At 43.9% G+C, this 12,948-nt stretch overlaps 1 protein-coding gene across 1 annotated transcript in view; it reads left to right on the top strand.

Moving 5' to 3' along the window:
• Positions 1–2,275: 2,275 nt before the first annotated feature.
• Positions 2,276–12,948, top strand: part of tango6 (transport and golgi organization 6 homolog (Drosophila)) — a 28,184-nt gene continuing 17,511 nt past the window's right edge. Inside the window, exons 1-10 of the mRNA XM_047354752.1 lie at positions 2,276–2,472; positions 6,793–7,424; positions 7,571–7,687; positions 8,492–8,657; positions 8,978–9,084; positions 9,775–9,937; positions 11,215–11,282; positions 11,861–11,973; positions 12,113–12,289; positions 12,371–12,497. Of these exons, the coding sequence (XP_047210708.1) occupies positions 2,421–2,472; positions 6,793–7,424; positions 7,571–7,687; positions 8,492–8,657; positions 8,978–9,084; positions 9,775–9,937; positions 11,215–11,282; positions 11,861–11,973; positions 12,113–12,289; positions 12,371–12,497 (1,722 nt within the window). The 5' untranslated portion in view covers positions 2,276–2,420. The remainder of the gene's footprint in view (positions 2,473–6,792; positions 7,425–7,570; positions 7,688–8,491; positions 8,658–8,977; positions 9,085–9,774; positions 9,938–11,214; positions 11,283–11,860; positions 11,974–12,112; positions 12,290–12,370; positions 12,498–12,948) is intronic.

The raw sequence follows: 12,948 nt of genomic DNA, 5'->3' as shown, positions 1-12,948 counted from the left end.
CGCAGAATGAAGGCAAAAGGGCCAACAAGTGCTAAGCATCTCTGGGAACTCTTTCAAGACTGTTGGAAAACCATTTCAGGTGACAACCTCTTGAAGCTCATCAACAGAATGCCAAGAGTGTGTGGAGCAGTAATCAAAGCAAAAGGTGACTACTTTGAAGAATCTAGAATATAAGACATATTTTCAGTTGTTTCACACTTTTTTGTTCAGTATATAATTCCACATGTGTTAATTCATAGTTTTGATGCCTTCAGTGTGAAGCTACAATATTCATAGTTATGAAAATAAAGAAAACTCTTTGAATGAGAAGGTGTGTCCAAACTTTTGGTCTGTACTGTATATGTGTGTGTATATATATATATATATATATATATATATATATATATATATATATATATATATATATATATATATATACATACACTGCTCAAACAAATATAGGGAACACTTAAACAACACATTATAACTCCAAGTAAATCAAACTTCTGTGAAATCAAACTGTCCACTTATGAAGCAACACTGATTGACAATCAATTTCACATGATGTTGTTCAAATGGAAAAGACAACAGGGGGAAATCTTTGGTGATTAGCAAGACTCACTCAATAAAGGAGTGGTTCTGCAGGTGGGGACCACAGACCACTTCTCAGTACCGATGCTTTCTGGCTGATGTTTTGGTCACTTTTGAATGTTGGTGGTGCTTTCACACTCGTGGTAGCATGAGACGGACTCTACAACCCACACAAGTGGCTCAGGTAGTGCAGCTCATCCAGGACGGCACATCCATGTGAGCTGTGGAAAGAAGGTTTGCTGTGTCTGTCAGCGTAGTGTCCAGAGCCTGGAGGTGCTACCAGGAGACAGGCCAGTACACCAGGAGACGTGGAGGAGGCCGTAGGAGGACAACAACCCAGCAGCAGGACCGCTACCTCCACCTTTGTGCAAGGATGAACAGGAGGAGCACTGCCATAGCCCTGCAGAATGACCTCCAGCAGGCCACAAATGTACATGTGTCTGCACAAACAGTTAGAAACCAACTCCATGAGGATGGTATGAGGGCCTGACGTCCACAAATGGAGGTTGTGCTCACAGCCCAACACCTTGCAGGACGCTTGGCATTTGCCAGAGAACACCAGGATTGACAAATTCACCACTGGCCCCCTGTGCTCTACACAGATGAAAGCAGGTTCACACTGAGTACATGTGACAGACGTGACAGAGTCTGGAGACACTGTGGAGAGCGATCTGCTGCCTGCAACATCCTTCAGCATGACCGGTTTGGCAGTGGGTCAGTAATGGTGTGGGGTGGCATTTCTTTGGAGGGCTGCATGGCCCTCCATGTGCTCACCAGAGGTAGCCTGACTGCCATTAGGTACCGAGATGAAATCCTCAGACCCCTTGTGAGACCATATGCTGGTGCGGTTGACCCTGGGTTCCTCCTAATGCAGGACAATGCTAGACCTCATGTGGCTGGAGTGTGTCAGCAGTTCCTGCAAGATGAAGACATTGAAGCTATGGACTGGCCCGCCCGTTCTCCAGACCTGAATCTGATTCCGCACATTTGGGACATCATGCTTCATTCACCTACGTCACTTTGCACTGCAGACTGTCCAGGAGTTGGTGGATGCTTTAGTCCAGGTCTGGGAGGAGATCCCTCAGGAGAACATCCACCGTCTCATCAGGAGCATGCCCAGGCGTTGTAGGGAGGTCATACAGACACATGGAGGTCACACACAATACTGAGCCTCATTTTGACTTGTTTTAAGGACATTACATCAAAGTTGGATCAGCCTCTAGTGTGTTTTTCCACTTTACTTTTGTGTGTGACTCCAATCCAGGCCTCCATTGGTTAATAAATTTGATTTCCATTGATGATTTCTGTGTGATTGTATTGTCAGCACATTCAACTTTGTATAGAACAAAGTATTCAATGAGAATATTTCATTCATTCAGATCTAGGATGTGTTATTTGAATGTTCCCTTTAATTTTTTGAGCAGTGTATATATGTGTATATATGTGTGTTTGTATAAATATACATATGTATACATATATATGTAACAAAGTGATCATTGCACTTCACAACACCACATACCAACCATACTCAATTGCAGACGTGTCAATTGGATGTGACGTCACTGAGAGATCAGATACTCTGATTTCCGACGTAAACAGAACGCAGCATGAGATTTGTCTATCACTATGCAAGTTTCGAAATTTCCAGCTGTCCAAAACGCACCGCAACGTCAGCCAAACATTTCTCCTCAGATCGACGCTGCGTGATGACGTCATATATCGGCGCCGGTGTGATGTGTTTTTAGCCGGAGCGACGTGCAGCCTAATGTAGGAGGAAAAAGGGTTTTATATTAGAAAGAGGTAGCAGCTCTGAGTTGTTGTGGACCGCTGATAAAAGTTAGCAGTCTGAGATGACCTCTGACATCTTCTCTGCCATACATTTCCTGACCAGACCTCTGAGCGGTAAGTTTAAATCTGACCAAGAAGCTGGAGTATGTTGATTTATGCCGTCAGCTACAGCAGCGATAAACTCTGGTAATCTGTTTGGGATCATCGTCATGTTGAAGACCCAGTCTTGTGCCAAGCTTCAGCTACTGGACAGATGCTAGAACATTTTGGTTCTACAGAGGAGATCATGATCCACTCAGTCACTGCGAGGTGCCTCCAAATCATCATCCCTCCATCGTGCTGAACACTTGCTATGAGCTCCTAAGATGTTATGCTGTTGGATTTTTCTCCAAACATGCTGCTCTGCGTCACTTGGTCTTATCTGTTCAAAAGGACGTTGTTCTGGAAGTCTTGGGGTTCATTCAGGTGCAGCTTTGCAAACCTTAGTCATGCAGCCATATAGTTTTTAAAGTGAAGAAGAAGCTCTCTTTTAACCCTTCCAAACAAGCTATCTTTGTTCAGTCAGGAACTAGAACTGTACTCTATTTGGATCAATGTCCACAAGGTGCCCAAACCATCAGCCCTCCACCACCGTGCAGTAGTAGTTTGTTATTCTTTGTTTGCTTTACTCCAAACATGGTGCTGTGCATCATGGTGGAACACTTCTAAATCGGTCTCTTCATCTGTCCAAAAGACACTTTTCCATAGATCTTGTGCTTCTTATAGATGTTCATGTTGACCATTTAATCAAAAAGCTTAACAGAGGCTCAGAGCAAAGGAACATGGACTTAAACAAGCTAAGCTAAGTAAAGAAAAAGTAGGAAATACGACTGCAGTTGTATGAAGGACCAGAGAGGGATGAGAACAAACTTAAAAAGTTATGAAATACAAAACAATCTTAACCATACAAACAAATGAGCAGAACAAATTTAACTACATTCAAATTCTAATGAACCAAGAATAGTTAAGATAAAAATTAAGGCTGGACATTAAGATCAAATTGAACACGCTATAGAACCAAATAAAATAAAATTTACTTAAAATATGCAACTGATAAATAAAACAATAAATAAAAAAAGTATATTCAGAATAAATAAAAAAAATGTATTCTGAATATACTGAATAAAAGAATTGGTTTAAAAAAATAGGTTTTACTTTTTTAAAACATTACCAGAAAAGCAGCTTTCTCAAACTTCAACCCTTCCCTTAGAATCAGAATCAGCTTTATTGCCAAGTTCGTACATACAAACAAGGAATTTGCCTCCGGTACACTTTGCTCTTTGGTTTTGTATTACAGAATATACATATTTACAATGTACAATATACACATATCTAATAGAAAAGGTGCATTTAAAACATCTGTATGCTGTTGTTTTGTACTTTATTGAATGTTCATCAGAGAAACAGCCTGGGGGAAGAAACTGTCTTTGTGGCGGCTGGTTTTAGTAAACAGTGTTCTGTAGCGCCACCAGAAGGTAAAGCTCTGAACAGTTTATGTGCAAGGTGTGTGGGGTCTGCAGAGATTTTAGCAGCTCTTTTCCTGACCCTTGACCTGTATAAGTCCTGGACGGAGGGAAGGTCAGCTCTGATTATTCTCTCTGCAGACCTGATTATTCGTTGCAGTCTGGACCTGTCCTGATTTGTGGATGATCCAAACCACACTGAGATGGATGAAGACAGGACAGATTGAATGATGGCAGTGTAGAAGATGACCAGCAGCTCCTGTGGAAGGTTGAACTTCTTGAGTTGCCTCAGGAAGTACAGTCTCCGCTGGACCTTCTTCCGAACAGTGTCTATGTGTGAAGACCATCTCAGGTCCTCAGAGATGGTGGTTCCTAAGAACCTGAAGTGGTCCACGGACGATACAGTGTTGTTGAGGATGGTGAGGGGGGTGAATGGGGGTGGTGTTCTCTGGAAGTCCACCACCATTTCCACAGTCTTGAGTGGGTTGAGTTCAAGGTAGTTCTGACTGCACCAGTGGACCAGCCGATCCACCTGCTGTCTGTATGCAGACTCATCACCGTCCTGGATCAGTCCAATGACAGTGGTGTCGTCTACAAACTTAAGGAGTTTCACGGACGAGTCCGATGAGGTGCAGTCATTTGTGTACAGAGAGAAGAGGAGTGGGGATAGAACACACCCCTGGGGGGCACCAGTACTTATTGATCTGGATCGGGAGAAGATGCTCCCCAGTCTCACCTGCTGCTGTCGGTCCGTCAGGAAGCTGTTGATCCACTGACAGGTGGAGGCTGGGACGTTGAACTGGGTGAGCTTCTGGTGGAGGATGTTTGGTATGATGGTGTTGAAGGCCGAGCTGAAGTCTACAGGTCCTTCTCAAAATATTAGCATATTGTGATAAAGTTCATTATTTTCCATAATGTCATGATGAAAATGTAACATTCATATATTTTAGATTCATTGCACACTAACTGAAATATTTCAGGTCTTTTATTGTCTTAATACGGATGATTTTGGCATACAGCTCATGAAAACCCAAAATTCCTATCTCACAAAATTAGCATATTACATCCGACCAATAAAAGAAAAGTGTTTTTAATACAAAAAACGTCAACCTTCAAATAATCATGTACAGTTATGCACTCAATACTTGGTCAGGAATCCTTTTGCAGAAATGACTGCTTCAATGCGGCGTGGCATGGAGGCAATCAGCCTGTGGCACTGCTGAGGTCTTATGGAGGCCCAGGATGCTTCGATAGCGGCCTTTAGCTCATCCAGAGTGTTGGGTCTTGAGTCTCTCAACGTTCTCTTCACAATATCCCACAGATTCTCTATGGGGTTCAGGTCAGGAGAGTTGGCAGGCCAATTGAGCACAGTGATACCATGGTCAGTAAACCATTTACCAGTGGTTTTGGCACTGTGAGCAGGTGCCAGGTCGTGCTGAAAAATGAAATCTTCATCTCCATAAAGCTTTTCAGCAGATGGAAGCATGAAGTGCTCCAAAATCTCCTGATAGCTAGCTGCATTGACCCTGCCCTTGATAAAACACAGTGGACCAACACCAGCAACTGACACGGCACCCCAGACCATCACTGACTGTGGGTACTTGACACTGGACTTCTGGCATTTTGGCATTTCCTTCTCCCCAGTCTTCCTCCAGACTCTGGCACCTTGATTTCCGAATGACATGCAGAATTTGCTTTCATCTGAAAAAAGTACTTTGGACCACTGAGCAACAGTCCAGTGCTGCTTCTCTGTAGCCCAGGTCAGGCGCTTCTGCCGCTGTTTCTGGTTCAAAAGTGGCTTGACCTGGGGAATGCGGCACCTGTAGCCCATTTCCTGCACACGCCTGTGCACGGTGGCTCTGGATGTTTCTACTCCAGACTCAGTCCACTGCTTCCGCAGGTCCCCCAAGGTCTGGAATCGGCCCTTCTCCACAATCTTCCTCAGGGTCCGGTCACCTCTTCTCGTTGTGCAGCGTTTTCGGCCACACTTTTTCCTTCCCACAGACTTCCCACTGAGGTGCCTTGATACAGCACTCTGGGAACAACCTATTCGTTCAGAAATTTCTTTCTGTGTCTTACCCTCTTGCTTGAGGGTGTCAATAGTGGCCTTCTGGACAGCAGTCAGGTCGGCAGTCTTACCCATGATTGGGGTTTTGAGTGATGAACCAGGCTGGGAGTTTTAAAGGCCTCAGGAATCTTTTGCAGGTGTTTAGAGTTAACTCGTTGATTCAGATGATTAGGTTCATAGCTCGTTTAGAGACCCTTTTAATGATATGATCATTTTGTGAGATAGGAATTTTGGGTTTTCATGAGCTGTATGCCAAAATCATCCGTATTAAGACAATAAAAGACCTGAAATATTTCAGTTAGTGTGCAATGAATCTAAAATATATGAATGTTAAATTTTCATCATGACATTATGGAAAATAATGAACTTTATCACAATATGCTAATATTTTGAGAAGGACCTGTATAAACAGGATCCTGGCGTACGTCCCTGGACGGTCGAGGTGTTGCAGGATGAAGTCTAGACCTAAGTTAACAGCATCATCTGCCGACCTGTTTGCTCGGTATGCAAACTGCAGGGGGTCCAGCAGGGGGCCTGTGATGTCTTTCAGGTGCTTCAACACCAGCCGCTCAAAGGATTTCATGTCCACAGACGTCAGGGCTATATGCCTGTAGTCATTTAATCCTACGATTAGAGGTTCTGCGTGGGTATTACTGGGTTGGACAGCTGTTTGATCATATTTGGCAGACTGGGACCACTGTGTGTCAAGTGGTAGTTAAAGAGCCTACAAAAGTATTTACACCCTTACAGATTTCCTGTTTTTGTAAGTAAATGGAATAAAACACAAAATAAAGTTTTTAATGGATGATTTTATTTATTAATGGAAAAAAGCGGACTGGTCCATCTGTGTGTTTGTGTCTGCAGAAGCGTCTGCGCATACTTCGCAGCAGGAGGCCCTTCATGCTGCTCTGGGGGCCAACAGGGCCCTTCTTCTGAAGCGGCTTCAGAGCGACAGCAGCCTGCAGCAGGTTGGAAGGTTGAGGGAGGAGGTGAAGGCAGCAGCTGATTGGTTCTCTAGCGAGACACAAGACATCACATGGAGCTTCGTTCAGGAGTGTCTCCTCCTTCTGCTCACCTTAACTCAACATCTGACCAATGAACTGAAGCGCTTCCAGGAGGCCCAGCCTTCTTCTTCAGGAAGACTCCGCACGCCTGAGATGGCCCCACTGTTACCCCCCGACGTCCTGAGCGTCTCCCAGCAGAAGACGCTCAGCGCTGCCCTGCAGTTTGTGGTTTCGCTGGGGCTCTGCCCCTACCTGGTCACCGGGGTCGGTATCCCACTGGGCCGCAGGTCAGCGTTTGGTGCTGTGGTGGAAAAACTGATCCAGAAGGAGGCATCGCCCCCAGCAGGACGCCGCCTGCTTACCACAACAAGAGTCCTGCTGCAGGTATCGGAGCTGGCCACTCTGGCCACGCTGGTGTTTACAAGACATCTAGGAGACATTATGGCAGCACTGTGTCAGCTCGGCTATGAGCCGCACCACAAGGACAACAGGGTGGTTTTACCTTTCCTTCCACATAAACCTACTGAAAGTTTGCTGTTATATAGGCTTAAATGCACCGAAATATTTTCATAGACTGTCTGTTTCTGTCCAGTTTCAGTCCTATTGACCCATTTTCTGTTCTCACCTCCTTGGTGCAGCCACTCAGCACTGATGAGTGTCGGTCATGTAAAGAGGCCCTCAGAAACCTCCTTGGAAAAGTCTACCAGCCCATTGTCATCAAGGAGCTGCTGATTCTTCAAGGTGGACCCAAACAGGTGCTGCTTCCTGAACACTTCTGACCCAGATCTTGTATTTTATGAAACATCTTCCAAGAGCAACTTCTTCCTACAATCAGGTCTAGTTTAATAATCTGTGGATTTGATGGAGCACCATGTCACAAGCTGATAACAAAGTGGCTCAAAGATCACAAGGTTGAACATTTGGATCTGTGGTCAGGAAATTCTACCAGTCTGAAAATAATCACATCTGGAAATATCAGAAATTATCTTTCAGATTTAGCGGGTTTCCATTAAAAGATCCAAAAATTACAGCTGCAGTAATGTATCTGTCCACACCATGGCAGTTTATCAACGAATCCTCAAACTGTGGCTATTTTCTTTTGGTCCAAAACATCTTTCAACATTGGTTAGTGCAGCAAGTGAGGAGCCATTTAAATAAGAATAAAACATGATAATAGCATCAATAGTAATAATAAAATCATGCAAAAACAGCATTAAAACATGTTTGTTTAGGTTTTATTCTCAAACTTGTTAGCAGCCAATCCTCTCTCCTGATGTGCTGCAGGAGAGCTTGCAGGCGCAGAGTTTATAGAGCTTTGATGAAGCTCGGATTGGTATGGATAAAATTTCTGGACTCATTATGTTCCTACATGTTTGCTCCGGTTTCTCTCTGATGCAACACACTAAAGGAAAATGTGATGAATTCTGTTTTGTTTTTAAATGCTTTCATGAACGAAATTCAATCAATTGAACTGATTGATCCCAGTAACCTCACATCATTTCCAGTAAGACACATTTTTTTCAGATATTTCACGTCTTCCTCCTCTCTTCTTTCTACAGTCGGGTCCAGCTGGGAGCTCCGTTGGATCCAGCGGCAGCAGCAGAGCCGCTCTGGGTTCAGCTCCGGCCTGGCTGAGGCGTCTCTGCGGTCAGCTGCTGTCCAAGCGTCTGATGCAGCCAAACGGTGTGCAGGCGGTCGTCAGAGCCATCCTGGAGGGAGGAGCGGGTGAGGAGGAATAGGAGGAGGAGTAGGGGGATAATGCACAGATACACAGGCTAAACGGTATTAGACCAGACCTTGGAAACAACTGGAAGTGGTTTCCCATAGTTCTCCCTCTGCGGAGCAGAATATCATGGAACCACTGAAGAGATCTACAGGAATTTCAGGGAGAAACCTAAGCTAAACAGCCGTGATCTCCAATCTATTGGACAGTCAAGAACAGCTGGTTGAACCTCATGAACAAGGGAATAGAAACTGCTGCTGTTAAAGCGCTGCTCCCTCCTTGAAAGTCTTGCCCAATCTGAAGTTCTATTTGTCTCCTGCAGGGGGCGACTCAGATTGGAGGAAATGTGACGCTGTGGCCCGGATCCTGGTGGCCTGCCCCCAACAGTCGGCCTCAGCAGATGGGTACTTCAGACTGGTCTGTCCTCAGGTGGGCTTCACACTCGCAGCTCCAGTGGGGAGGCGGCAGGTCATCCATCTGAGCAGAACCAGCCTCTCAGTGTTTCTGCTGTCCTGTTTGTTTTTTCCACCTGCATGATGATACTGCAGGTATATTGTAGCACATGTACCTCGTTATCTCTGCATCCATCCTTCATCTCCCTGACTGTAGTAACGGGTCAGACAGGACACAGAATCCCACCGCCTGAAGGTCATTCTGCACAAGAAATGGAAGGAAGGTCCTTCCTTTGTCCTTCCTTCCATCCTTCCTTTCTTCCTTCCGCCGTACCTTCTTTCCTTCCTTGTGTCCTTGCTGTCAGTCTCTGAGTTTCTCAAGTTCAGGTAGAAAGCCTGCCTACTGGTAAATATTTATCCATGGGGGCTGGTAACTATCTCCAGCGGTCAGCGGGGTACACCATGAACGGGGTGCCAGTCCATGCTCTAGAAACATCTGGCAAAAATCCTTTGGAGGTTTTCTACTTATATTTAAAAATGAACAAGAACTACTGAGAACGTTGAGATTTTGGTGTCTGGAACCCTGAAATATCCTTTACTTTATCCATTACTTGTTTTTTTTTCAGTTTGTACTCCTCTTGGCTTTTTAGAATGGTTTTTAAAAATGTTTGTGAATGAAGTTGTTTTAGCAATTGAACACTTGCTGAAACAAGTTGATGTTTCTCAGATCCTTGAACTCCTGCACTTCCAAGACAAGCTGACGGCCCAGCAGTTCCAGCGAGTTGCCACCAGAGCGGCGCTCTCGATGGTGCAGGAAAGGCGCAGCTTTGCTCAGCAGTACCTTCTTGGCCCACTGCTGGCTCCGCTGCACCGGTGCATCACTGCCTCTGGTCAGTAACACTTAAAAAGTTACTAATGTAACAAAGAAGTAATCAGTAATTCAGAAGGAAAATCACAAATATTCAAAATGGTCTTTTGAAGGAGGCTGATGCATCCTCTGCTGAGAAATCCAACATACCTCAGCTACTCACTGCTAGCGATGTTAGGATATTTGGATCCTCCTTGACGATTAAAATAAGAGAGAAGAAGCTAAAAAGCAACATAGCGACCTCACTGAGAGTATGCTAAGTCACTGGTTGTTATGGTGATTCCCCCCCACCACTCTAAATCGTACGAACACAAGAATCTGCGTCCCAAACATAAAGTCACTGCATGAAAAGTATAAGTCATATTTGGACATTTTTCGAACAGTGAGTGTCAGAAGCTACTGTTGTCCACACAGGGGAATTTTGATGTTTCTGGTGTTTTATGAACAAGATATGAGAGGTTGAAGAGAAAAAATCAGCACTGAAATATAATGGGAGTGTATGAGAGTTTAGGTGTGCGCCTTCTGCACGCTGGGCGGATTTGACAGAAAGCTGTACGTCCTACATCAGTGCGAGACAAAAACAGCTACGTTTTGATGTATAAACTGTACATGTGGAGATGAAACTTGCAGCATGAAAGTAGTTTAAATCAAAAAGTTTCTGAATATCTCCCAAGGTCAGAATCTGGAATGTGTAACATCATCAGCTGTACAAAATCACAAAAAAACCCATCAAACCTGAACTGTTTTTGTTTAAAAACTGTAAAAGGGAACAAAACGTTCCTGTGAGCCGTTTAAACTTTGAACCGTGTTTCTGCTGTTTAATATGGCTGACCTATGGAGCTCCAAACAGGGCAGGTTTTCTCTTACATCCACATAATTACTATTATTGGCTATTTGGAAATTTATTTTGCAGTTTTTACAAGAGAGTGGTGTAACACTTGCATTATAAAAAAATCTATCTGGCACCAGCAAATAGGTTCATTTACTATGAAGTGTTTAAAGCTGTCTAGTAAAATAAATTAAAAGCAGCAAGGAACAGGAACTGCAATTAGAACATCCAGAACAGTAAAATAAAATATCAGTATTCTCAAACAGATTTATGGTTCTACAAAGAACGATCTCTGCAAATATGTTGAGAGTTTGGTTATTTTTTGCCCTAATAATCAACATAATGACATAAATTGTTACGATTTAAAATCTCTGCAATCATCAGTTAATTTTAAATGTAGAATCACTAAATCTTTGAGGCCACTATGAACCCATACGTACTTCTTCACCACCTCTTGTGTTTTCTTGTAGTTGAGGAGCACCCACAGGTCGCTGTGGAGGAGTCTGAGCTCACTCGCTGTTTGGAGGATGTGTACAAGGTGACGTATAACAATATGAAAACATGCCGTGGTTTTCTGCCTTTGGGATTGTTCTTTGATTCAGCTGAAGAAATGAGAACAGGTTGTATTTTTGTGACTCTTGATAACCGAGATCCATAAGATCGATAGAACACATCGTGCTTAGCAACGTTTTCCGTGGGGTCAACATGACACTCGTTCATCCCATGAGTTTCAGACCCTTTTTCACCCTGAATGATTCAGAGTTAAGTGGCTTTACAAAAAAGAAGTAACAGAATTAGACTGAAAACTGAGTTAAAAATGTAGCCGAAGTTAAAAAAAAACTCTGACCTCTGACCTTCAGAAAGCCTGGAGAACTACTGATCAGGACCACTTTAAAACATTATGAAAAAATCTGACTGTGACATCATCAGACTCTGAGCTGAACGTTCATAAAAATCATCAAATCTAAACTGATTGTGTAAAAACTGTAAAAGGAATCAAAATGTTGAATGATGTGTTTATAAGTGTAACATTTTATGATGTTAAAAATCATCATCAATGCATCAGGGTGACGTTAACCTTTGATCCTCCTTCTTTGTGTGCTCCCTGGCCGTCAGGTCTGGGTGGTTGGAAACGGTCCATCTGCGACTCTCCTCACGGCGCTCGAAGAAGTTATTCCTGTCATCTTCACGCTTTTCTGTTTTACCAAACAGAGCGTCTCCCATCTGCGGTAAGTTTTAATTCTGTGCTTCGTCTTTGTGATGAGAGCCAACAGACGAGGCGGTCATGGAGGTGGAAGCATGAAATCAAGACCTCCTCAGCTGTATCGCAGAAACTATAGATACCCACATCTTCTCTGTGCACCACAGCGGCCCCTGTCAGGAAATTTTGCTGTGGTTCCTGAACAATTCAGAGACCTCTGCAGCACTTTCATCACTGAGGCAGCTTTCTGGCCTGAGGGAACATAAGAACGACGTGGCGGTGGAGTTCTACTTCACGGCGGGCAGCGATGGAGGCGTCAGGCTCGAGTGCAGACAGACCTGCAGGTAGAGACGCACAGCTGAGACATGATCGTCCAAGTGGTCTCCAACTGTCAGCGTAACTCAGACTTTCTGCTGTAATCCTAGTGATGAGGATGAGGAGCTGTACGAGAAGCTGTCAGGGGAGCAGTGGAGGCTGGAGTGTCTGATGCAGCTGCTGGCTCAGCTCAAAGACTCTGACCTACCTGGGGATTTCTTCCTGGACCTGCTGCAGGTAAAGGTTCCTACAGGAGTAATGAGTAAGAAACTCAGTCCTGAAATAAAAAATGCTGTAAATCAGCATATGTTCATTTTTATTTGTATTTTTTATTGAATTGCCAACCTAGAGGTAGCAAATGCATGGAAATGTTCTACCTCACTGCTCTGAGGTACAGCATTTCATATTATGCTCATATTACATACAAACAGAAAGCAGCACTAAAAACTTGTTTTAAGTTGCTGTTAAAGAACATGTGTTGGTCTACAGTATCTACCAGAGTCCTTAACCTGGTTCTGGAAGCCAAAGCAAAGCCATCCATCAAAAATATGTACTAGATGGCGTGTTTCTAAGGAGCTGAAGCTCCAAAGGTAAACTAAAAGAGTAATTAACTGATGAGATCCATTAAGGCTTTATGTATCAATACAGCGTGTCCTTGGCCATCCTCTGGGCCTCCTCCCGGTGGGAC

Source organism: Girardinichthys multiradiatus, chromosome 2, assembly GCF_021462225.1.
Source record: "Girardinichthys multiradiatus isolate DD_20200921_A chromosome 2, DD_fGirMul_XY1, whole genome shotgun sequence".
Taxonomy (NCBI): domain Eukaryota; kingdom Metazoa; phylum Chordata; class Actinopteri; order Cyprinodontiformes; family Goodeidae; genus Girardinichthys; species Girardinichthys multiradiatus.
This window is presented reverse-complemented; position numbering and strand designations above follow the sequence as displayed.